Source organism: Danio rerio, chromosome 14 (genome assembly GCF_049306965.1).
Source record: "Danio rerio strain Tuebingen ecotype United States chromosome 14, GRCz12tu, whole genome shotgun sequence".
NCBI lineage: Eukaryota > Metazoa > Chordata > Actinopteri > Cypriniformes > Danionidae > Danio > Danio rerio.
In genome coordinates, this window is record NC_133189.1 from 38,724,794 (window position 1) to 38,752,696 (window position 27,903).

Sequence of the window (27,903 nt, forward strand, 5' to 3'; positions counted from 1 at the left end):
ATGAGGTTATTAATTAGCAAATAATATAAATATTATGAACACAAACATTAGGTGAGCAGGTTAAATCGTAACCCTGTGTTCAAACAACATGCTACGTGATGAGATTTGCAGTGATAAGCAATTTGGCTGTTTGCACCAGATGAAACACGACAGAAATTTAAATACAGCCATTCAGAAGCACAGAATATGCACTCACACACGAAATGATAAGTTTTATAATCTAGTTAATACATAATAAACCTCTTTAACATTAATGTAGATGCTGAATTACTAATATGCGTTGGTTTTGAGTCACAGTTCTAAAGCTAAATTTTAAACGGTTTATTTTATTTTTAAGATCTGAGGTGAACTATCTGCTGCTGCTTTCAGTAGTATGGCAATAAATGTCATGTAAAATGGCATTAAAACTCACATTGAACACTGAATAAAGCACATGAGGTGTACCTGAGGTACTGGTCAAAGTTGTCTGTTGTTCAGCAGCAAGAAATAGAAGCCGTTTCTAATATATCAATTTGAGGACTTCAACAAAAACTCTTTTTAATATAGTAAATATTGCTTCTATCGGCTGCCATTGCTTTTATATAGAACACAACTTAAATCAGCCTTTAGGCTCGATAGTTAGGCTCGCTCCTGTTGGTCCTCAATGTGGCAACCTGTGCTTGCGTTTGTTTTGATCCAGGAATGCAATATTTAGTTCAACCACCGTGTGTCAAACTTACATACAGTACTCCATCCTTAATAAAAATACAGTTGCTTATTGTTAGTTTATGTCAACTCAGTATGCATTTACTAATGTTAACTTGCATGAATTTGGATTAATGCTGAACTATGATTAATAAATTATCTATTGTTCATAATTAGTTCATGTTAGTAAATACTGAAACTAAAATGAACTAAAGAAACCTTTGTGTAAAGTGGACATGTTTATATCTGTATATGTATGTATGCGTGTTTTTATGTGTGTGTGTTTATTATATAATATATATCTTAAAAATGTATTAATTTAAAGAAGAAAAATGCATTTTTTTTTCCTTTGGTCAAAAATGTTGCATTTTTCATTAAATGTAACTGCATTCAATTTGTGATAAAACATGAACACATAAAGATTAAATAAAATGATTTTTGTTTAAAAGAAGTGGCTTGGTTCTTAATTTTGATCTATTGATCTGCTATTCCTATAGCAGAAAATATGAAAACCATCAAAAATGCTGGCGGTGGCTGGTGTAACTTAAAAAAAGGAAGCTAGTGGGGAAAGATTTAAAACGAACAGCAAAGTTGTTGTTTTTTAGCAAGGCAATTATAGGTCAGTATTGTTATAATACTGTTATCCTTGGTGTGAATGACCCTTTAGAGCAGGGGTCACCAATCCTGGTCCTGGAGGGCCGGTGTCCCTACAGGGTTTTGCTCCAACTTGCCTCAACACACCTGCCTGGATGTTTCAAGTATACCAAGTAAGGGCTTGATTAGCTTGTTCAGGTGTGTTTGATTAGGGTTGGAGCTAAAATCTGCAGGACACCGGCCCTTCAGGAACAAGTTTGGTGACCACTGCTTTAGAGTTTATCAAATGTTTTGACAGCCTTGCACTTTCACACTAAAGGTAAGAGAGACAGAATAAGAGAAGAGCAGAGGAGAAAAGGATGGATCTGGAAGTGGGCAGCAGAAGCTTTGAATCTTGCGACGGTTAGATGATGGGCGCAGGTTAGGCTCTGTGTGGGCAGCATGTGGCCTAGTTTTTTACACACTAGAAGTTTCCTACCCCAGAGAGCTTTAAATCTTAACAGTGTCTGGCGAGTACAGGCCGTAACTCTGCAGCTCAGTGTAGCTGCTGTCTAAGGCGGTGCAGTGAAAGGCCTGAGCGGACACCTTCATTCTGCGAGACTCTGTCCTGGATTTATAGCAGAACTCCACCAGAGCCACCAGCATGGCCAGACCCAGACCGCCGATCAGGATGTAGAAAACCCCAGCCACATTACTGAGGCTAAGAGCACTCGTCTTGTCCTGCAGGAGAGGGAACACTGTTTTAGAAGAGGATTTACAAGGTTGACAAATGCAGAAGGACACAGACAATACATGCCTTACTGTTAATTACATTTATGCACTCAATCAGACATCTAAACACACACTGAGTAAGTTAATATGAGGCCTAATGTGACAAATATATTGCTAGGATCATTTGCTTCAATTGTTTGCTGCTGAAAGATGCCCTTTATATATTATGAATATATTGTCTGTAGATGAAAATTAGCATTATAAGAAAATTCACTAACTGCTAAACTTATCTCGCATTTAAATAATCATAAAGAAATAATATTTATTTATTAAAATATACAGTTAACTGATATAAATCATATCACAATTAATAAAATCTTAAATATAACCAATTTAGAATACATGTTAAATGGAAATAATGAAAAAACACCTTATCGCTCTCTCTCTCACACACACACACACACACACACACACACATACACACACACACACACACACACACACACACACACACACACACACACACACACACACACACACACACACACACACACACACACACACACACACACACACACACACACACACACACACACACACACACACCAAGACAGACAAACAGATAGACAGACACACAAAAAAAAAACCCCAAAACACACTGTAATCTAAATATAATCTGTAATCTAACCATAAAATCAGAATTTTAATACAAAACAACTTTAAATTATTCATAAACTAATCAATGAAACTAAAAATAACACCAAAACAAATATTAAAGTGTGGCACAAACTGTCATATAATACTGATTTAATTAAGAAACATGCATTCATGCACTAACACAGGCTGTCTGTGTTCACCTTCGACTCATTTAGCACTAATTAAACCTGCTTTTTAGCATCTCTGCTAATTTACTATACACACAAGCATCCCGTATCACAGCTGTAAGTTATATTTTCGTGGTTGGCACCCATGCAGCACAGGTTGTGAATCTAAAGAGATTGAATAGCTGTTGAATTGTTACAATAACAGTGCTAGGAGCTGAACTGGTGTGGAACCACTTATCTATACTCCTTTTCCTTCAGCATGAACCAGGTGCTAGGTTCAGAGCTAGTGCTATTGCTGGTTTAGAGTTAACTCTACTGGTGAGCCTTCTAAGCACTGGTTTACTTTTCCATTGAAACACACCATTTACCCACATCACATAAATAGTTAATATGCAACAAATAAAACATGATTTAATTTTTAACAATAATTTAATTTATTATGACAATGTTATACATTGTTTATTTTTAACGGGTTAGAGTAAAAAAGACTGTAAAAATAAAAGAAGAAATCCACTATTTCTCTTACTTTTACGCTATTCAGGAGCCATGTGCATCCACTGACAGGTAAAAACTTCTTACGAGTAGTGTAGTGTAGGCTTGTGTGTGGTTTCTCTCTTGCGCTTTCGCGCTCCTTCTTTCTCTTTCTCTCGCTCTCTCTCTCTTTCTCACTCTAAGTATTCGCAGCTGCAGCGGATTACGTTGGGACGGACCATGATTGGCGGCGGCTATAAAAACCTGCAGAGAACATGGGTTCGATGGCTCCCCGCTCTCTCTCGATTTCCCCGCTTGTACTCAGTGGAAAACGTGATCCCATGAGTGTTTGCTTGTATATTGAGATGCCGTTGTGTTAATTTTTAACCGGCGATTGAAACCCGGTTTACTGTCTCCCTGTCGGGCTTGGAGCATGTAGGGAGGTTTGGTGCCTTATTTGTTATTTTCGTTTTCTCCTGTGTTTGTTAGTAGGGAGGTAAGTTTTCTGTATTTTATTTTATTTGTTTTCCAGGGAAGTTTAATCTAATTTAGTTAGCTTGGTTTATTGTCATTTATTTTGGTTGAACCCCTCCTGATGTTATTTTTGCTCCTTATTTCTGTAAATAAATCATACTTTCTTGTTAATTCTTAGTGGTTGTGTTTTTGGTATATTTTGGGGAGAGAGAGCGCGGGGGCACCAGGGATTATATTTTTAATCCCTGTTATTTTGTTACGTTTTTGGTTACATCTCTTTTTGATTAAGGATTTTTAATTTAATTCGTAACACTTTCAAAATCAAAGCAAACTTAAATGCCAAAGCGTTTTAGATATGTATATAACATAGCCTGTGTAATATAGTACAAAGTCATTATCAAGTGAATAAAATATACAGCAAATGAGAAATAAATGACAGAAGGTAATAAAAACAGACAAAGTCTCTAAAAATTATCCTAATTACAAGATTAAAACGTGTAGCTTATTTAAATAAGGCAAGTGCAAAAAATTTGCAGCCAGTTTAGACCAGTCATTTCATCCTCTCCAAGTATATAGTAAAGTTTTTCATAGTCGTTTAGATTCAAGAATAAATTATTGAACGTTTCTCTTGCTCTCGCGACTGTGTATGCGCAGTCAGCTGCGAAGCCAAGCGAAAGTAGGCTTAAAGGTGCTGTAGGTGATCTTCCACAATGCAAACAGCTTAGCATAAATCTCTGAATCACTGATTCAGGTTTTTAAAAAGTTTTAATTCAGCAGGTTTTAACCGATCGCGCGCGCTCTCTTGTGAATGTGCAGCACAAATGGCGGTTGGCGGAGCTGCGTGTAAAAGGCTGCGCAGTTGTTCAAATTTGCATTTGCTGAAAGACAGTTTGGCCTACTTATCGGAATTATGAGAGATGTCGGTCCGACTCTATTTAATTGGATGAACATTTTTTAGCTTTATGCCTTACCCAAAAATATAAAAATAAATATAAATACATTTAAATCATTTGCTTTAATCATTACTATTGAAATGTGAGGAGACTTTTAACCAGCACAACAAAAATGCTTCTGAAGACAATCACCTACTGCACCTTTAAGTAAAAAGATATCGCAAAAACGCATACGATTAATGAAAGACAGCTTTAGAAATTTGAGAAAGAAAATTGAGAAAAGAAAATTTTTTTTTTAGGATTTTGAGAAACCTGGCCGGACAAATTTTTTAAGAGCCAAAAAGGCATGTCTGTGTGGGTCTGTGGTGCAGGAATGCTGACAGTTCATGCGCACACAGAATGAAACGGATAAACAAGAGATGATTTTCCATTACATAATTGGTCGCGGATGTTTGGTTATATTTGGCAAATACAAAATAGTTTAGAAGGATGATAATAATAGTAAAAAAAAAAAAGTGTCAATAAATATACTTCGGTGGCCCTGACACTAAACATACTATTTTCCATGCTATTTGAATTCCTTTCAAATTAATTTAATCTGAGGTAACAAAAATTAATTCAGTGCTATTTACAAACAACAAAAATAAGTGCATGGTTTTACACAGCTAAATTTGAACATGTTTGTATTAAATGTCTTATTTATGATATATAGGGAAATTTCCTGATTTTACTGTAAATTGGCTAACAAGGTTTGCCAACAGGGCTGGCCCAAAAAAAGCACTTCTCTATCATATTCAATGCAATCTCTCTGTAATTCGTAACTTTTTGATTTAGTGCCTAATTAGTATGAATTTGTACGATCAAATTCATACAATTTAGTATGATTTACTCATTACCCAATGACGGTTGGGTTTAAGGGTGGGGTTAAGTGCCACGCCTCCTTTTTAAAATCGTACATTATCACACGACTGAACTCGTACGAAATTGTACGAATTAGCCACTAAACGGACAAACTGCAAAATACTTACTTTTCTCGTGAGATCAGGCTGTCATATCTGGTCCATTCTATTTAAATGTTCACCTGGATCCCAGTTATGTACACCCCTGCTTATGTCACTGAATATCTCTCATCTTTTCCCATCATTGATAATGTTGAAGCTAACGGTGAATGTTATATTGCTGTTAATGTTCCTGGGTTTTGTGAACCTCTAGAAGCATCCAAACACAGCGAATACTACATGTTTGTGCAGCTCATTATCATTTGTATTGACGTGATTACAATTACAACATTTTAGTGGATTTTTATGTAGTTAGTATTAGTGGAGATTAATATGTGAGAATAATTTATTTTGTTTAGCTGCGGTTTGACATCAAAAGTTCTTGTCCAATCTGCTGGTCATGATCAAGTTCTTTCTTTTAAACCAGCATTGTTTTGATGCAACTTGCAATAATTTTTCTTGGTTGATAACAGATGCTTTGAAAAATAAATCTAATCTGAAACTATAGGCTCTGAACCATCACACAAACAGCCTTGGTGGAAAAGGGGTATATAAGTGGTATAAGGTGATGCAGTGTGCGCACCATGCAGGTGGGTTTGGTTTGGTGTGGTGGGGGTGTGTGGCGGTCAGACAGCTGTCCACTGGGTTTGCATCCAAACATGCACACTCCAAGGGCAGACAGGAGGGAGAACACAGAGGCTGAGGACCACAAGAGAGGCTGGGCTCTTATAGATGATCAGAGTCTCTCTCCACAGCTCCATTCAGACCAACAGGCTATTTCAAACACAGTGACTCATCCAGGATATAATAATGGCCTTCACAACTCCTGGAGCTAGACGTACTATTATTTACACTTGAATTAATCATATAAAATGATTTCTTTCTTTCTTTCTTTCTTTCTTTCTTTCTTTCTTTCTTTCTTTCTTTCTTTCTTTCTTTCTTTCTTTCTTTCTTTCTTTCTTTCTTTCTTTCTTTCTTTCTTTCTTTCTTTCTTTCTTTCTTTCTTTCTTTCCTGCTTGCTTCCTTCCTTCCTTCCTTCCTTCCTTAAACCCTTTTTGTTCTTTTTCAAAATAAAAGGGCAAATGAAGGGGAAACTGTCAGTATCCAATAAAGTTAGTGTTTAAAGATGCATTTATAAATAATTACTTTGTAACTATAACACTAAAAAGCTGACCTCCCACCACTAAAAGTTGTTCTTATTTAAAATACTATAATACAATATTAAAATATGATTAAAGCTTACAATATTTAACAAGTAAAATTTTTCCTCAATCAATCAACCAATCAACCAACCAACCAACCAACCAACCAACCAACCAACCGATCAACCAATCGACCAACCAAACTGAACAACCAACCAACTGACCAACCAACCAACCAACCAACTAACCAACCAACCAACCAACCAACCAACCAACCAACCAACCAACCAACCAACCAACCAACCAACCAACCAACCAACCAACCAACCAACCAACCAACCAACCAACCAACCAACCAACCAACCAACCAACCGACTGACCAATCGACGGACCAATGAACCAACCAACCAACCAACCAACCAACCAACCAACCAACCAACCAACCGATCAACCAATCGACCAACCAAACTGAACAACCAACCAACTGACCAACCAACCAACCAACCAACCAACCAACCGACTGACCAATCGACGGACCAATGAACCAACCAACCAACCAACCAACCAACCAACCAACCAACCAACCAACCAACCAACCGATCAACCAATCGACCAACCAAACTGAACAACCAACCAACTGACCAACCAACCGACTGACCAATCGACGGACCAATGAACCAACCAACCAGCCAACCAACCAACCAACCGACAAACTAACCAACCAATCGACAGACCAACCAAGCAAAAAACCAACCAACTAACCAATTAACCAACCCATCAACCGACCGACCGACCAAACAATCGACCAAACAATTGACCAACCAACTGACAGACAAAACAACCAACCAACCAACTAACCAATCAATCAACCAACCGACCAATCAACCGACCAATCAACTGACCAACCAACCAACCAACCAACCAATAAACTAATAAGCCAATCAACCGACCGACTAACTGACCAACCAACCAACCGACTAACCAATAGATCAACCAACCAACAGATCAACCAACCAACAGATCAACCAACCAAGAAACTACCTGACAGACCAACCAACCAACTAACTGACCAACCAACCAATCAACTAACCGACCGCCAGACAGACAGACCGACCAACCAACTGACCGATCAATCAATCAGTCAATCTTGATGGTTATAACACTAAAACATGCAAGACATAACAGATCACAATTCTGTAATTTGACTAAGCAAAGGAACGGAAAACAAGAATTATAGAATTATAAGAATTTAATCTGACATTTTTGTAAAAATTTAGTTATTGACATTCTTATTAAATGACAACTTATTTACATTATGGGATGTTTTTTATAAGTTGTTTACATAATAAGACTTTTATTTCAAAAACAAATGTTACACACATACTGCTTGCTATATGGAATGCAAAAACTTTAAAGCTCAATATCTCAAAATCATTCAGAATGCAGATAGAACCTTATAATTTCAAGGTGACAAATTCTAGTCAGTAAAGGTAGTAAACTTTTTTTGGAGTATGACTGTCAAACCAAAAAAAATTTTTATCAAATGAAATGAAATAAATAGTAAACTGACACACTCACTTTCAATAGGAAAAGGCTATAGTTATAGCATACCAAAATACTTGCCATAGTAACATATATAAGTATTCTACTCTACACAAACCCCAGACCATGTGTATTATTCTTATTTCCAGTACACTGTAAACAATCTAAACACCTTTAAAAGTGTCCCCTGCCAGCCCGAATGAAAGAATGCAGCCATGGAGAGAGAGTAAGAGCCGCCCCATGTCCAGACTCCTCACTGAACCTTCTGAATAGGGTGCTAAACCGGGGAAGGCTAAACTGAGGGGGAACAGAGCAGGACCAAATGTGTGAACTGACCTTTCTTCCGGAGTCCTTGCTTCCACACTCCCCCTTATCGTACCACCATTTGTTTTTCAGTTTGTCTAAGACGGCTTGCTCACTGAGTTTCAACACCGCTAGGTTAACTGGGATTCTTCAACCAGGAAAATAACATAAATAACATTATCTATGTTATTTTATGTTATTGAGCACACATTAAACACATTACCCATCAATATCAACTCAACTCTTCTGTGTTTGTTTGTTTGTTCTTGTTTTTTAATTGACTTCACACATATCAGAAACATGTTGTGAAAGTGATATTGGTTAATACTCCATCTAGCGATAATTCCTTGCTCCCTGCTGCAAGATGTGTATTATTATATCACTTCGGGTAACCAGCAGACCGCAAACACTCTGCGTCAAATACTATGAACATTATCACAATAATTCAGTTAAAACTTTTAATCAAATATAATTTGGTAGTAGTTATCAATTTGGACCAGACTACTATGTTGGTCAAGAGTGTTTGGTTGGCACGAGTTGCCGGTTACCCACCCATGGTAGTGGTGGTTTTACCCGCTGGGTTTGTCACATTGGGGCTGACCTTGGAATCACCTCCTCCGCTGCCACACTCTCCCTTGTCGTACCACCATTTGTTTTTCAATTTGTCCAACAGGCCTTGTTCATTCAGTTTTAACACTGCCAGGTTTACTGGGTTTCTTGAAATGATAACGACATAATATTTTGGTCAGTGTCAGCCCAGATAAACCATTTCAGAGACAGTGTGATGGGAGCACAGACTGGTTAGAACACAACAGCCACTGCTCTATGTAGGTTGAAATGTATGGCGTTAGCATAGGTTTTGGCCTGAGTCTATATAAAAAAGGATGTTAACATGTGTTTTAATGGAGAATGATGCTTTTGTTAGTGGCCTTTGTGAAAGGCGGGTTTTATAAAGCCAAGAACAAGACATTTTTAGATAGAGGAAGAAGAGAGAAAAAAAGATGTCCTTAGATGTCCTGAGTGTTTACCGTCTGCTCTTGGATCTTTCCTGTTGGGGAATTGTGACTGTGAATTTAAAGCAACAGCCTAGAGACTGCAGTCCAGCCAGAATTAAAAAATCTGCTTTTTCTATGCCTTGGGCTAAATCTTTTTTGTCTTGTCTTCTTTATTCCATCAAACACCAAAGGGAATGTTTAGAGGAATGTTCATGCTACACTTTATCATGCACAAGAGTGCTTCAGTCATGGCATCTTAACCAGGAAATTAAATTCGCCACTAAATCCCGCATGAAGTTTTTATAATAGGCTTTTCTGAGGAAAATAAATCAATCACTTTACATTATTTTGATGTTTTAGTAATGTGGATTACACATATTAATATTAAAAATAGAATTTTTAAGAATGTTTCATTATAATAGTTTATGCTTTAGAAAATAATGTTACAGTACTCTCAAGTTTTGTTTATTACAGATCTTCGTTGCATCTCAGATTGGACATGTAAGCACTATTCTACACCATTTTGTGTAATAAGTGTAAATAGTCCGTTCACACTGAAAATTTAAAAAAATAGTTAGTGCACTTTAAATACCAGGATGATGCACTTATTCAACCGTTAAACAGAAGTGTGGAATGTTGAACACTTCACGCATTCAACGGCAGCTGCTTTGCTTACGTAGCAGAAGGGGCGAAGCTATAGGGCACTGATATTGGATTTTATGAAAGCAAAGTTCTCCTACGAGATTGACTATACCACCTCTCGATGGTTAATGCGGTTATATTCATGGCAGGTATTAGTTGGTAGTTTGGTCATTTATTTCAGTAATTTGGCAACTGGCAAATGTCATCTGGAAAACCGTCTGAATTTCTGTTTAGTAAAAAAAACGCTAGCATTCTATTTGGGACGACACTACATACATAAACTTTGCTGTTGAGAGTGTAAGTGCATAAGTACATTGTGCATAAGTGTACTGTATTCCAAGTCTCCAGAAGTTTCAAATTTGACACTCTCTGGGGTTAGCACAGTTAGCATACTGTTTTTGCAAGTTCCATTATAATCATCATAGTTCAATGATTCAGTTCCAGTGAACAAAGGGATCTCTTTTGTTTCAAAGAGATCTCTTTGCAAAGAGCAAATCGCTAAATATTTTCAGTAAATTATAACGTGTTATAATTATAATTCAATGCTTTTCTTTTTGAACAAAAAATAAAGACTAAATAATAAACAATTTGACCATGATTTACTGAAAACATCCTTGGGAATGTTATTTAGTCTACTTGGTTTAAATTTAAATGAATGTCATTTTCATATTTTTTTCACCCTCAAGTTTGTACCCCTCATCAATTCTGGAACAGAAATTTTCAGAAATGTTATATAAGAAGTTTTTATGGGAAGATATCTTCAATGTTTGGAAATGAGCAACATGAACATTCTACTAAAGTTCTCTTTCTACTAAAGCTGTCCTAAATTTTTTAAAGAAGGAGGAAATGGTAGTAAATTAAATCAAGGATGCCCAAACTAGAGCCCCCGGGCCAAAGTTGGCCCATGGTAACCTTTGAATTGGCCCTCCATCCCATCTGAGAATGGTTCAGAGATTGTTGTTTGAAATTGAATGTAACCTTTTATTTGTTTGTTTTATTGTTAAGCTAAAAAAGCTTTCTCAAATTAAATGTTTCAATATAAATGGTGTAAAATAATCAGATTTAGTTTAAAATGTACTTAGGATGCATAGAGGACAATGCACAGACTTTGGTGATCAAATCAAGGCCAGCTTTGAAGTCCATTGTGTTATAAATGATTGTTTTTATTGCAATAAGTTATAATAAAAACGTTATACTGTGCTGCATTAGGTAATACAGATCGAAGTAATGTTTTCTATTTCCGTTTTAATATTATGAACGGAAATACCCATGGCAACTTTAATGTAATATAGTTTGATATATTTATCTTTGGCCCATGGCTATCAATGATGTTTGGTTTTTGGCCCTTCATACGAAAAAGTTTAGGCACCACTGGATTAAATGGAATCTGACCAACATGACAGAAGATGACAAAATTAGATTTTCTTTTTTAATTTTAATCTCATCGTCCCCCAAGACTGATATCAAAAACCACATCTAGAGCATCTCACTCTTTTCATCTTCTCCTTCATCCTCAGGTCTTGAACACCCCATACAGTTCAAAGGCACAGACGTACATCTCCTCGCACCCTATGTAATCGGCTGTCCGATCACTGTTGCAAGAAAATGTCGTCTGCAGCTCTGCATGTGCAAGGAATAATTCTCTGGCTTGATAAAAACCCAGGATTTCTTTCTTATCCCAGAAGAAGCAGACAGAAAGAAGTCAGAGAGTGTCTCAGGAATGAGGAACAAACAGCTACATTCGGCCTGATGAGCATTTGTTTCAGGAGGTGGCAGTGCTTTTGGGTGAGATGATTTTATTGACGGAACTCTGAGAATGGGCACAGATGAATAGAGATAAAAGGGCGCACACATCAATCATCAAGACTGCGAAACAAACCGATTGCAGATGTCAGTCTGAGATAAGACAAAGCAAATGTGGAACATCTGTCAAAGTGCACCAAAACAACTGATTAGTTCATCAGTCAGTCAAATAACCTATAAAACATGAAGTGAAATAGAAGGTAACACAAGTTAAAAAGCTCAATTAACATCTAAGTGTTCATTAAAGCAAGGAAAGCCTAGTAGATCAGTATAAAAAGGGTCTGATCAGTGTTATTTAAGCTACATTTAGACTGCAAATGCTACTGCACAGATCTCACATCATTTATATTGGTCTGGAAAAAATTAAACTCGTCACAGGAGATTGGTTATCATTTGAGTCTTGGTTTAGTTTTTAAGAAGACACACAAACATTTCCAGGATGCAAGATCGCATCCATCTATGAATATGATAATGTGTAGTCAATAAAACTAGTTTTTAGCATGCTCATCTTTGCTTCATATGGTTAAACAAGTGGAGTCAAATGGATTAATCTTATTTTTTTCTGAACATTTTGTAGCTTGAAACTTAACCAATACTAATGGGGCAGAAATAGATCAAGTTTTGTCTTGTTTATGTACTAATAAGATTAATGAAAGTTTTAGGGGTTTTGAACAACATGAGTGTAATTAAATGATGACAGAAAACTTTATTTTGTGGTAAAATAATTCATTTACATGCATTTAACTCATACAGAAATGCTTTAATGATTAAACCAATGTATTCAAAAAAAAAAAAACATCATTATACAATAACTTGCCTAATTACCCTAACCTGTCTGGTTAACCTAATTAACCTAAATAAGCTTTTAAATGTGATTTCAAGCTGAATAGAAGTGTCTTGAAAAATATATAGTTAATATTATGTGCTGTCATCATGGCAAAAATTAAAATAAATAAGTTATTAGAAATTAGTTATTAAAACTATTATGTTTAGAAATGTGTTGAAAAATATCTTCCCTTTGTTAAACAGTAATTGGAGGGAAAAAATAAACAGGGGGTTTAATAAGTCTAACTTCAAAAATGCAAACATATGCATACTTCATGCTTTTTGTCATTTACTATAAAAAAAAACTTAGTAAAATTCTCATGTTAGAATTTGAATCATGCTGTCATATTTTATGAAACACAAATTAACATTTTACCCAAAAATGTCAGAAACGCCAAAATCAATCACTTTTCAAGTTAAATACATTCATAAAAGTTAAATAAACTTAAAGTTTTGAAGTTAAATAAACTCATCTTTCTGCACCTAACATGATCTGATCTGTGCTGGATGATTATAATTTGACAGACAATATAAATACAGCCATAAAAGCCAAAGTTGCATATAAACATTATGGTACATTTTGACAGCCGCTCCACATGGTTAGTTTAGCAAGTCATAACTCAATTGAAATGCTCTCAGCATCTTCTGATTTTGACAGAAAACTCTCCCCTTGACCTCCACATGTTGTAATCATACCGCAGATGCCCATGCATTGCATCTACCAGTACATGTAAAGAAGTGTCTGTGAGGGAGTTGCTCTCTCTCAAAATCAGACAGAGACACAGCAGATAGAAAAACACATTTGCGAATTCATTTCCAAGCCTCTTTCGCTCTTGCTGTCACGGTAATGGCTAGCTAGTATTGAATTTAATTTGAGTCCTGCCCTAGGTGGCAAGATGGAAGTCAGTCATTTACATCTTGTATCCGATCGCTCTCTCTCTCTCACTCCATCCACGCTCTCCCCCCCTCTTAACTTGCTATAAGGTGACCCAAAAAATGACTGTACAATTGCTTTGAGGTCGTTTCCCCAAGGAGCTTATCTTATTAGAGAGAGATGGAGTTATTGAGGTTATTTCTACAGCTCCAAATTGCCCTTGTGAGGCCCTTTGCACTGCAATGAATGTAATATCATGTGGGCCATGGTGTATTAGTCAGATGGGTATGTTCAAGCGCAATAAATGTGACGTTAATGATGGCGGCGCACAATTGAAATAACAACCGTTCACCTTATATAGCAGCGAACATATAAAAGAAGCGTGTTAATGTCGACATTCATCTGCAGAAGTGGCTTGCATAAGAATAACAACTGATTGCTCAATTTCTTTCATGCGCAAGTCACTCGGTGAGGAGCGAGCTTTCATAATTTGTAATGAAGGAGGAGAGCAAGTGAAATTAGCATCTGGTAAACCTATAGCTTCAAAGAGGCTGTCGTGAATAATGTTTGCGCCGTCTCAATGGGCGCTGCTGTTTTAATGAAAGGATGGCAAATGCACGTGTTTCCTTAAGAGCTTCTGAAGAGGTCACGTCACTTCCCTGTCATTTCTTATGCAAGCACTTCTGCTGGAGTGTGCTGAAAACTCCTTCAATAAACAGGAGGTACAAAAAAGATGTTGAACAGCTCCACACATACAAACGATTACAACCAAACAACGTGTCCTTTTGTAGTAGAGGTTGCTTTGCATAAAGTTTTACCCTCACCTTTGGCTTAAACTAATTATTTAAAGGCGTCCTAGTATGCTCTTTTACAAAAGCCGCTTGTCCACTATCAAGCCAAATGGTTCCATTTGCCTAAACGTTCCATTGTGTGGACCAGTCAGAGTGGATTTGGTTTCATTTTCCACAAATGGAGCACTCTGGAATGCAATACAAATGCACTAGTTCTTGCCTTGGTAAAGCAAAGTGCAATGTAAACAGCAAAAATTGGATACTTTTGTTTTTGAGACTAAGTATTTCTGATATTTACTTAGCTGAATTGTGAATTGAATCATGACGCACCATTCCAGGCTTGCGTGGAAACACAAATAGAACCATACCTATCTGTTCTTGAGATGGTTCGGAATGATAGTGGAAAAGCAGCTAAAGTCATGACTTTGCTTGCAGTGTTCTAGGACGTATTCGCATGCTTGGTGAATGCTTTATTTTACGGACAATTTACAGCTTGATTAGTTAGTTTTTGACGGAAGCCTGCCTTCATAAAAATGAAATGTGTTGTGATTGGTTAGTTGTTCCAGTGCATTGTCATTGGCAAACCTCTTAGCTGGAGATCGGTATCGGGTGATAATCACATTTTATGACTCAATCGGTACTTGCCAATCTGGCCGACTTCATGAACCGATCGCAGGTGTTTGTTTACAGGTTCACAAGCAGAGAAAGACGCACGTGCGCTCATCAGCAGTTACAACAAGTGATGAGGTAAATGATGTGTGAGGAGCGGTCCCAACACATCAGCTAAAATACATACAGGTGTAGTGCGGCCTCTGTTTATACAGTTTATTGGCGTGACTCGTGCAAGTGGTGGTTTCTTAAATGCAGCCAATGCATATCCAGTGTTTTGAGTTCTGCTTATGCAGCTCCATGACGACTGCGAATTAGATAAAATACCCTAGAAATCATGGAGACGTGAGTAAATTAGCAAGAGAACAGATCGTGAGAGGCACGATTATGTTATAAGCATTACATTTTTTAGGTTAGACGAACAGTACATATCTCAAGCGCACATCCTTCTCTTTCATCAAGCGATCGAGCTGTTGTGAGGCTGTGCGGGGCTTGGAATCACAAGCATTTATTTAGGCCTTTTTACATATATAAGAACTGAAAGTTCTATGTTTTTGACAATATTGCAAGATCACTTAAACCTGACTGAAAATTTTAATCAAATAAATTTAAAAAAAGCGTTAAAATATTTTTTAAAATCTTGAATATTTAAAAATATACCTTTTTGTAATATACTTATTGCAATAACCAAATATGTATTTATAGGTGTGCATTTTAACTTCTTATGCATCAATTATGCACTCCAGCATTTCTCAATGATGAAAATGTTTGAATTGTTCTTCCATTATTTGCAATGTTTCTAAATTTCTTTGTTAGTCATTTTTCTTACCTTTTTTAAAATCTGCTTTATTTACTATTTTCTGTAAAGCTGCTCCTGACCATGACATGTCCACACTAAATGGTTATAAGAGACATGTTTAATGGATTATATGCATCATCTTTAATTTATTCTTTTAGATAAGGATAGATCATACTTAAATGATCTCATACAAAATCTTGATCAAAGTATATCAAAGTTTTTTTAATACTGACATGCCCCTTTGAAAATCAGCAAGTTCCAGCTGCACTGGTATAGTTAACTCAAGCATTTTCTGTAGCTGTAAGTTCCTAATTAGTAGCTTACAGTTACACTTATTAGTGATAAATAAAATTGGTAAATTTGGCTATATTTGTCTGGACCTGATTTGCATACTTATTTAAATGATATCCCATCTATTCATCGTTTCTGTTATTTAACTTTTATTAGGCACGGTAAGGATAACGCCTCAACACTGTATGCAGCCTCTACCACAACTGAACCACCATCTGATGTTATTTCATGACAGTTGAATCCATGCAGTCACAGTAAACAGTGGAATGCTGCCTTTACCTTAGAGGGGAACCTTTGGGGGTAGCAATACCGTAGCCTTTGGAGTCCAGGTTCCCTCCAACCTTCATAGTGTCGCAGGGTTTGCGCTGCTCGATATACTCGTTCATGGTGGACTCCAGCAAGTATGCATACTTCCCTTTGGATTTCCTCACCCGCATAACTCCTTCATCTGTGGTTTTCACAAACACTGAGGGATCTGCTGACTTCATGTAAGACCACATCTTCTCAAAGACTGCAATCTTTGACCTCTGAAAGAGAAAAGGTTGTAAATAATGCACTTTTTTTATATTTTTTTATTTTTTAACTATTTTTAACTATGGCTGGGTGATAAAATGATTACATTAATTATGACAGTACAACCTTGATATACATGATTAATACATGCTTAATTTAATGTTTGTGCCTCAGACTGGACATATAGATGACAATTTATACTTTTATTAAAATTATTTTGTTATTATTAAACAAATCTTGAGTGTCCTCAAACTTGGGGAACAATATCCTGTTTTATGATCTGTTGGAACAAGCAGGAACAAAGAAACAATTTTTTATTTCTGTCAAGATATTTTGTTAAGGAAAAAGCTGGCAAAAGATTTTAAGTTTACTCAATACAAGTTTAAATTAATTTGATTAATATTCATCCTTATAAATGTTGTAATTTGTAAAATGTTGGTTGACAAAAGAAGAACAAGAGAGAAAAAAGTAGTTTTATTTAACAATTAACTGTCTGTCTTTCACTTAAAAACAAGCAATTAACCTGAAAGAAATAGAGATATCAACTGATATAAAATATTTTAATGAGATAATCTTTTGGTTATATCGCCCAGACTTATTTATTATGACCATTAAATAAGGTTTTGTTAATGTTATTTCAGTTATTATGGTTGTTAGAATAACATTTCTGTTTTAGGTGAACATTTCCCATAATTCCTGGCTTTGTCTCACCCTGAAGAACTCTTTGGTGGAGCCTGCGTCCAGAGTGCCGTAAGCAATCTCAGTCTGTTTGGCCAAATCTTCTGCACTCTCGATGGGCGACACCATCCTCTCTACTGTGAGAAATGCAGCAAGGTTGGCTGTGTACGAGGAGATGATGATTAGCGTGAAGAACCACCACACACCACCCACGATACGGCCAGACAGAGACCTGTGGAAACATACAAATACTGGTAAATACAAACATACACATACAATCACTCTATTAAGTTTTGGTATAATTAAAATTACATAATGATGATTGTATTATGAAAATAATTAGACAATGTTTTATCTTAATTGTAAAACACTGTAATAATGTTAAAACAAAGTAAAAAAGTGATATAAAAAGTCTTAGTGTTTTTAGAAAAAAAGAATGTCATCATAGGTCTTGCTCCAAACCTAATCAAACACAGCTAATCTAGTAGTTTCTAGTAGTCCTGAACACCTTGACTAGTTGGGTCAGCTGTGTTTGATTAGGGTTGGAGCAAAACTGTGCAGAACTGCGGCTCTCCAGGTATTGAGTTTGAGACCTACAGTAGGATATAAACTGACACTCTTTTAACTCGCAGTCACATTTTTTTTTCCAACAAAATGTTCTTAAATATTACATAAACATAAACTGTATGAAAGCATATATAATATGTAAATAAATTATATGAATATGTGACTCAATTCAATTCAAGTGTATTTGTATAGTGCTTTTTTCAATAATTATTGTTTCAGCAGCTTCACAAAAGTTGCACATTATTGCATTCCAATCAGATTAAGTTAAAGTTACCATCAAATACAAGTTATTTACATAGTTAACCTGCAAATTTATATCATGTAGGTGATGTCTGTGTGTACATGTTTAATGAAATGTATTTGTGTATTAAGTGTATGTGCTGTCCTGGAAGTCCTTCATGCTTATGGTGACACTTTACAGTAAGGTTCCACTAATTAATGCTAGTTATTGTATTCACTAACATGAAAGAACAAAGAGCAATACATTTATTGCAGTATTCATCCATCTTTGTTAATGTTAATGAAAATAAAGTCAATCTTTGCTAAGATTATCAAATGTATTAAAAAGTATTCTTCATTCTCAGGTCATGTTGGTAAATATATTTACTAATGTAACCTTAAAGTTTATTTGAACAGTAACACTTTGCAGTAGGGTTGCATGATTTAAAAGTAGTTTTTGTATTTATTCCTGGTGAGCGGAGATATCTCAGTTCTGCCTTTGAAGAATGAAATCAAATATTCGTTATGCTTTTCTCTTAAGCACACATTTATTCGCCCTTTTGACAATCTCCGCACATCCTTATTTTGTATTATTGTTAATAAGAACCATTTTGGATTTGAATAATGGATTAGCAAATGTTGTGCTATGGAGTCAATCTAGGGCCATATATACTTGTAAAATAAAAGAAAGTTTTGCAAAGAAAAAATAAAGCATGTAGCAAAAAAAATAAAAATAAATGCAAATCTCCAAAAATCGCAAAGCGAAAATAATTTTTTGTGAATTAGAAATTAATTTTATTAACAAAAATAAGGAACTGCAAAGGGAAAATTATGTTTTGAGAAATAAAAATGAAATTTGCAAACAAAAAAAGAACATCAAATAAAAAATTCAAGCAGTGCCAAAAAAAAAAAAAAACTAAAATATTTGCAAATAAAAAAAAAACTATAGTCAAGAGAATTTGGGCTTTTACAGCAGGCCTGGACCTTCTGGAGATACTGTTTCTCCAGGTGATGACTTCATATAAATGGTGGCAGGTCTAGGTGTTTCTTTGACTGCACCCCCTTGTCAAATCAGGGCCACAAAGTAAAATGAGCGTGAAGTGCAAAGTGAAAATTTGAAAAAAAAAATTTTTTTTTTTTTGGCACTGCTTTTTTTTTTTAAATTTTCCCTTTGCAGTTCTTTATATTTATTAGCAAAATTACTTTTTATTTATTTAATTAATTTTTTTTGGAGATTTGCATTTATTTATTTATTTTTTGCTCAATACTTTAACTTTTGTTTGCAAAACTTTCCTTTCATTTGGCAAGTATATATGGCCCTAGATTGACTCCATATTGTTAATTTTTAGTTCATGTAAGTAAACACTTATTGTAAAGTGTAACCAAATAATTTTTTCCTCTAATATCATAGCTGAATTTTCAGTGTCATCGCTTCAGTCTACAGTGTTTAATGATCCTTCAGAAATTATTCTTATTATGGTGATTTACTGCTCCAGAAACATCTAATATTATGTACTGCATATAGATAAAACAGTGCAGTATATTAATATCATTCATTTATCTGTTATCATCATAGCCCAAACATAATTATTAGTTTATCAATGTCATGCAGAATTTTAATCAGGTGCTGAAAATGTTGTATCTGTGATCGAGAACCGAATGGATATCACACGCTCAAATGAAGACCCATTAAGAGTTTATCAAGTCTACTCATTCAAAAAATCAAATCTCATTCAGCGGAGCACTGAACATTTTCTACACTCTAACAGCATTACAAACGCTGGCCTGCATGGAGATTCTTCATGCACGCCTTGACGCTTACAGTGGTTGAAAGTCTAGAATGTTTGATACGCTGCTCCCCGTCTCCACTCAGCTATAAACTCTTAGCGAAATGTGCTGAGAGCAGATAAGAACTATCACAATGCAACTCACCAGCAGCGCATTAATCTCACTTTTAGGAAGTTGCCAGTATGTTAAACGAATAAATGCATATTAATTGCCGTGGGTTAATTGTGATGAGAGCTCTCAGCTACTACTGTAATTGCACTTTAACCAAAAACATTTATAATATATTTAAAAAAACGGATTGTCCAAATCCCCTAGGATGCAAAACTCTCTCTTGAGTGAGTCTAAGCAGTTCACAACTAGAGGTAAAAGGTTTCAGGGAAAGCTGTTGTTCGATATGTGTGCTGGAACAGGAAAAGCTGCTCAGATAAAACTCAGAAACAAAAACAAATGCAAGGTTTAATCATGTAAGCTGTGAGGGAGGCGAAGCCCGTCGTGATGAAAGGCTGACGAGATTGCAACCAAAAGAAATATAAAAGGCAGGAACCTGTGAACCCGCCGGATGTGCGGAGATTGTCAAAAGGGCGAATAAACGTGTGCTTAAGAGAAAAGCATAACGAATATTTGATTTCATTCTTCAAAGGCAGAACTGAGATATCTCCGCTCACCAATTCCAATTTCACAAGGATAAAAACTGAAAAAACAATTTCACCCCTGGACAAATCCTGGCCAGAACATCATGTGAAAAGAATAGCTTTTTAACATCTCTTAGTTTTTTTTGCCAGTCCTTTGGGGGTGGTCTCTAATCCCATAGCCCGAATTAAGCTCAGGCAGGCATGTGAGATCAGTTTAATGCCTCTGAGGGAGTTCTAGATGGTCCACCTGCAGGACTAGAAGGCATAAACGAAAGCAGGGCCGCTCTCCCCTGAGTTCCTGGCAGACAGGCGGCGTAATCCTTTCTCTCTGCTGGAGTAAAAAGCGAGGTTAACTGTGTACATGGTGAATCCACCTTGATAGGGGATAACTAGGGTAGCCAACTGGTCTAGTGAGACTGATTTAAAACCTGAACTCTTAAGCCCAAAGTTTACTTTAGCTTTTGTTGGTATGCGTGCAGGATTTTTGCACTTTCAAGATTGCTGAATTTATCTCAAATTCAAGCAATTGTAGCAAAAATTGGTGGAGCTTGCATATGTTTTAAACTGCCACAGATTTCCCCTATATTTTGGACAGTCAGGACACCTGTGGTGCCACAGAGCGCCATCTGCAAACATTTTTTTTAACTCAAACACATTTTAGTATTCGCCTATGAGCTTATTGGGTGTGCAAACAGTTTAATACATAATGTAAATCATATGTTGCTGGTTTATATGGTTTTGGGCTTGAACAGAGCAATTCAAAGGCCAGTGGCCAAGCACTCATGTATTATCTGCATTTTCACTTCAGGAAAAATTAGTTTGAGCGGACACAGATAATTTAATTACTATTCAGAAGCCTGACAGATTATTAGTAGCAACAATAATCTTTTTATTTATGCAAAACATCCAATTATTTTGTTTGCAAAAAAAACTTTTTTTTTACATTAAACATTAATGTATTACATTAATACATTAACTTGAAACTTTTCTTTTACATTAAAGCTGGAATGTGACCTTTTTTTTACAAGATGACCTAAATTTTAAGCAATTGTGTAGTTTGTTTGTAGTTGTTTAATTATTTTAATATCACAAAGAATACAAACGCCCTCTGTCTTTAGAAAAATACCATTCCAAGAGGAGTGAATTTACAGTATAAACGATAACAATGAACTATGAGAGGAAAGAACAAGTAAATAAATAATTACACTAAAATTACAAGAATCATTTAATAATCGAAATCAAGGTTTTGATTTTAGGTCAAATCATCCAGTTCTAATAAACCTGTTAACATAAGAGTAGCCTTCTCTCTCTGGCTCTCTCGCTTTAGGGGTGAACTCTCTCTTTCTCAGTTTCTCTCAATCAGTACGTTTATATGGACACCAATAATTAGATTTTAATACAATTAAGCTAATACTCTGATTAAGAGTCTACCATGTAAACAGCGAGTTTGGATTGATTTAATCTGATTAAGGTCATAATCAAACCAAACAGAAATTGGATTAAGACATGGGAAGTATGAGGATTTTAGTGGCATTATTGAAGTGCAGCACAGACATGTATACACCGCAAATAAACTATTACTGTTATGTAGGATTTTCTGCGAATTTTGCGACAGGATAGTCAATCCACACACAGCTGTTTGACATTATTCTCTTCACCTACTGAGTCACTGAAAGACCACAGACACCTGCATCTCAGAATGCAGAGGTTTTTCCCAAACAACATGCGGTATCAAATTCTATTAAAACAACACTCTTCATCAGTTCATACTCGCATCCAATATCTTGTTCTTGTATAATGTTCCTGAAAGAAAGTGAAAGTGCCAAACTGCAGTTAAATTAAAAATCAAATATCCGAAATTACATGAAACTCCAGAGGAAATGTGGATAGCTCAATGACGCAATGATGCTAATGGAATAACGTGCTATAACATTTAAAACGGGATCATAAAAAGAACCTTCATAAAGCAACTCATGTAAACACCTTAATCATATCATTGTCTTATTCAGATTAAGGCAAATAATTCAGTTACTAACATCAATTTAAACGTAGTCAATGTTACCTTTATATAAATTACAAAGAGACCAATAGTTCTCGAGATCAAAAAAATTACTAATGAATTAACATGTGTAAATTAGCGTATTCGATTTACATAGCATATAACAATAAAAAATGCTGCAAAATGAGCAAAAACTCAACACAAAATCTGTCAGTTTAGCTTTAAATTAGGAGGATAATCGCAAAAAACATTAGCAGTCAGTTTGCACTTTGCATGCACTTTGCATATGACTGTTATTTTAGGTTAGAACAGAACAGTGTTTGTGGCCTCACAAATGTGTTGACACAGAAGTTTAGGGTAGCAGCTGTGACAAAACAACTTCGAGGGACCACAATGCTTAGCTTGCACATGTGCTCTGAATAGCTTTTTCCACTACTTAATTTGTCCACAAGGTGTCAGTCAACCTGGCCGTTGTTGCAGAGCTGGAAAAACAACTGAAGCCACAAATCCAACAGTTGCCTATGTTGATGAGCACTTGTGGTTATAAAATAAACATTCACAACTAGACATTTTTTTCATTCATAACTTTTACACTGGAAGAGGGTGAATCTTTCTAGTGAATCTTTCTGCGTTGCGTGTCTGTTTGAGCATGCTATCAAATTAAAATATACTTTGAAAGGCTGAATGTTTGACTGCATGGGATGTCATGTCTATATTTAATTTCTACATCCTCTCGCTGGATGTAATGTGTTTACAAATCGAGCTGTGCAGAGAAAGCCATGTAAGCACCTACTGTAGGATGGGAAATTTATTTGCTGAATGCTTTAGTACACAGCACTATTATAATGTAATGATGCTGCCAAATCAATATTCAGTGTGACCAAGCTAAACCGTAAAAATGATTCATGACAGAACTTGCCGAAGTGTGTTGTGCTAGTGCTAAACTGGTCTTATGAAGATGCTGAAGTGTTGTGTCGGATGTTTATTCCACATCATTTCTCATATGAGCTAATTACATTTATTATATTCATATTCAGAGAAATACAGCATGCTGTATTTACCTCCACCAAATAACAAGATGCATTTATTTGGGAAAATAAAATGAATGACTCAATACTAAATTATTTTTTTTTTCTTCCATTAGTAATATCACCATATTGTGATTTAATAACTGCCTGTTGACTGAAACACAATATAAGGATGCACCCACTAAGCATGACACACTTCACTCTAAAGATAGAAATACACTTCCTGGCCACTTTATTAGGAACACCTTACTAGTACTGGGTCGGACCCCTTTTTGCCTTTAGTACTGGCTTAATTCTCCCTGGCAGAGATTTGACAAGGTACTAGAAATATTTCTCAGAGATATTGGTCCATATTGACATGATGGCATCACGCAGCTGCTGCAGATTTGTCAGTTGCACATCTATTATGTGAATCTCCCGTTCTTCCACATCTCAACAGTGCTCTATTGGATTGAGATCTGGTGACTGCGGAGACCAGTGAAGTCATTGTCATGTTCAAAAAAACAGTCTAAGATGACTCGCGCTTTATGACATGGTGCGTCATCCTGCAATGCTTAATTGTTACAGATGGGCCCAAAGCATTCCAAGAAAATATCCCCCACACCATTACACCACCACCACCAGCCTGAAGTGTTGACACATTGCTAGATGGAAATCAACAGTTTCTAAAATACTTAGACCGGCTCGCCTGGCACCGACAAGCATGCCATGTTCAAAGTCACTTAAATTCATTTTCTTACCCATTTAGATGTTCGGTTTGAATTGTAGCAGATCATCTTGACCATGTCTACATGCCTAAATGCATTGAGCTGCTGCCATGTGATTGGCTGATAAGAAATTTGTGTTAATGAGCAGTTGGGCAGGTGTACCTAATAAAGTGGCCGATGAGTACATAAGAAAAGGCAAAAACATAATAAACTGACGATTAAAATGAAAATGTAAAAATGTAAAACCTTTGAATGAAAGAAAAAATAAAAGTTACTTTTCCATCTCCCGCTCGCTCGCTATTTATAACTATATAATAAATTATGAAAAAGAATTAAACAAAATATATTTATACACAAAACAATTACAGATTAAACTATATCGATTTACAAATGCTAATTTATCTAGACATTCAGAAACACAGGTTTCAAATAATAATCATTACATTTAAGAAGCTTTGTTTTGCTTGGCTGTGGGACTAATAAGTAAAAAAAAAAAAAACATCTGTCCGTGCGCAAGCCATTGCCAACTGACTGTATCGGCAGTCAAACGAATGAACGAAAATACAATTAATACATGCTAATCCTCACATGCCCCCTAAAAATATGTGCATTTTAAACAAATCTCCTAATCGCCCAATTAATATTCATAAGCCAAGCTAATAATGTTTATGTTTCCCTTTCAGTTTACAGATCATCCCTCAACCCCTGTAAAAACATCAGCAGGCTGTGATAAAACCCCGAGTCAAACTCTGAAAATACACCACAGGCAAAATGTGCGCGAGAGGCTCGGGCAGCAGAAATGTGAAGCTGGCAGAGGGAATCGCAGCTCACTGCTCTGATGTTGTTTGACAGCTTTTGCCGGGCAGCGTTTTGAGCGGTGTGAAGCTGACACACTGATCTCATTCCTGCTCACATGTCACAATTTCTCCACCGCCGCTCATATTTATTCCCTGCATGTGTGGAAGGAGGACGATTATGCAAATGAAATTTACAGCAAACGTCGGCAATTAAATGAGAGAAAAGCTGTGAGAGATTTCCCTAACGTCTGAATAATATGCACGTTTCTCGTGCATGTGTGTTTTTATTTGTGCACTTTTAATTTCTGAAATATCACAGATCTTTATGAAACACTCTTGGCACAGAGTCTCTCATTTAGACGGATGTGTGAGTGTCTTATGAAATGCACCGCTGAGATAGAACTACACTCTTGGGTTATATAAATTATGGCTATGATCAGTCTTCTGCGCTGCATTTCTGGATAACTCACTATTGAATGTCGAACATAAATACATGAACGTCATATTTCAGGTGTTTTCTGCAGCAGTGTTGACAGCATTGTTTCAATTTGCTTTAAAGGGCACCTATTGTACCCATTTTACAAGATGTAAGACAAGTCTTTGGTGTCTCCAGAATGTTGTTTGTAAAGTTTCAGCTCAAAATACCCATCATATTATTTATTAAAGCCTCCAGAATATGTACACAGTCCATTGTAGGGTTTTTTTTTCTGTGGCCTGTGTTTAAAGGGCCATGACTACCCCCTCTTTCGGTTAGAGTCTACTTCAGAATTTTTTCAAAAGATGCATGATTAATGGGCGTGGAGCTCCGCGAGCATCGGGCAGGAGTGGGCGTGGCCAGCAGGGGAGAAGGGGAGCGAATAACTGCTGTTGTCAGTTAGCTCACAAAATGAGACACAAAGAGGAGACGCATGAGTTTAAAGTTTACAAAGTTAAAATGCAAAGAAATGAACAGTGATTTAATGCCCTGCTACATTTGTTATTTGTAATTTCATATACAGACAACAACAATTTATATCATTATAAAGATAATCGTGTTCATGTAAAGACTATAAATGAGGACTTCTCAATCCCCGTATCCAGCAGACTCAGTGCAGCAGGTCTCCTGACCCGTCTATTTTAACCATTAACCCTGCTGGTAATCTGGAGGATTTAGGCAAACACAGCAGCACGGCGATGTGTTTGAATGTGAACGAACTCCTGATGAAAGACAGCGTCCGCCATTCTCTAATTCTCGTGCTGCTCTCCCGACAAAAATGCTAGCAGCACGCACACAGCTTTGCTGTATGATCGGCCCTGACAAGATCGCGGGGGAAAACATGCAACAAACCCCGTGGATGATGGAAACAAACGCAAATGAGCCTTCATGAACGGCTAAATACTGTGCCGTGGTTTCCGTGTCTCACAGCTCGGGCTTGACTCTGGCAGGTCTGGCAGGTCTCATGAATAATTAAGCAGCCGGCTCTTCTCATAGGATAAGAAAACTCCGCTATGAATAATAATGAGAAACCGACGCGTCATCATTGCACTTGCAGTTCTGCGCTACGTCGCCGATTTTGATCCCGCCCCAAAAATCATTTTAAACCCGGAAGCTGAAATTAGCTGACAAAAGCTCGAAATTATCCAGTTTTCCCCACAATTAAAGCTGACAGGTGCTAACATTGTCTTAACTGATGCTCAACACACACACATCTGTTAATACAAAAAAAAAAGTTCTCCGGGGTGTCCTGAACCTTTAAATGCAAATGCGCTGCTTCTTCCCGCCCACCGTTCCCATGTGCATTTCTGCTTCTCATCATGCGAAACATCAGATAAACAGCACAGTGACAGAGACAGACTCAGATGAAGCTGAAATACAGCTCATTAGTCAAGTTTATTTCATGTATTTGTGGTGGACTTATTCAAGCCTTTCTGAAATGATGAGTCTCACACAAATGCCAATTGCAGTACACACATACATATTAGGGATTCCTGACACCATGTGGTTGTGGTGATTATAGTGGTTAAAAATGAGAGATTTTACTGTCTTTATTATGAAAATGCTCTGTTTTAAAAATGTTTTTAACTTATAAAACTTCAAATTACAGAGAGTTGTAACAGATATTTAATTCCAGTTTATTTGCAAAAAATGTTTAGTGAACGTGTATACATGATATTATAGAAACATGGCGCCTTTCAATCAATTCAGTGGGCAGGGAAAACTGAACTCCAACATCAAGTTGAGGTGGGCCTCAAAATCACAGATTTGGGTCCTATTTTATTATCAGGAAATTAAAAAAAGAGATTAGTTGGGTTTATATCACTTTAATATGACAGTGGACCAGGGGCTAATTTAGTGATTAAGAGGCCCTAAGCAATTCCAGCCAATAGGGCCCAAAAGTCCTAATGCACCATTTGTACTTTAATTAATTTTGCTGTTTGTTTTCTTAAATCACTCAATCTCCTTTTTTACATTTTATCTTCATGCAAAATAATGACATGTAAAGCATCTTGTAAAACCTTTTAAATGATTTGTTTTCTTAAAGTAAAGTTTCATAAACTAATTTTGAGAGGAGCACGTGATATGATTGTGCACCGCTGGCCACTCATATCAGTAATATTCCAATCAGAATGATTCTAGCTTAATATAAATGGATCACTTTCCACTTTCTATCTTCGTTTTGGAAGAATCCCCCTCCACCCCATCTCCTCCTTTTTCTCCCCTTCTAAAGAG

The 27,903-nt window shown here is 36.3% G+C and overlaps 1 protein-coding gene and 2 long non-coding RNA genes across 18 annotated transcripts in view; 2 read left to right on the forward strand and 1 right to left on the reverse strand.

Moving 5' to 3' along the window:
- The window catches only part of gria1a (glutamate receptor, ionotropic, AMPA 1a), a 381,070-nt gene that overhangs the window by 10,882 nt on the left and 342,285 nt on the right, over nt 1–27,903 (reverse strand). For 4 of the 16 annotated variants that reach the window (XM_073921699.1, XM_073921700.1, XM_073921704.1 and 1 more), the window contains 4 exon segments: nt 17,490–17,688; nt 16,545–16,792; nt 9,238–9,352; nt 1,864–1,998 (listed from right to left, as the gene is read on the reverse strand). In XM_073921699.1, coding sequence (XP_073777800.1) covers nt 1,864–1,998; nt 9,238–9,352; nt 16,545–16,792; nt 17,490–17,688 — 697 coding nt within the window. 16 annotated transcript variants of the gene reach the window in all.
- Nucleotides 8,916–12,820, forward strand: LOC141377558 (uncharacterized). Its single transcript, XR_012389894.1, has 2 exons — nt 8,916–10,574; nt 10,786–12,820. It is a non-coding gene; the product is annotated as an uncharacterized lncRNA (long non-coding RNA).
- LOC141377557 (uncharacterized) lies at nt 17,455–25,872 on the forward strand. Its single transcript, XR_012389893.1, has 2 exons — nt 17,455–17,710; nt 25,080–25,872. It is a non-coding gene; the product is annotated as an uncharacterized lncRNA (long non-coding RNA).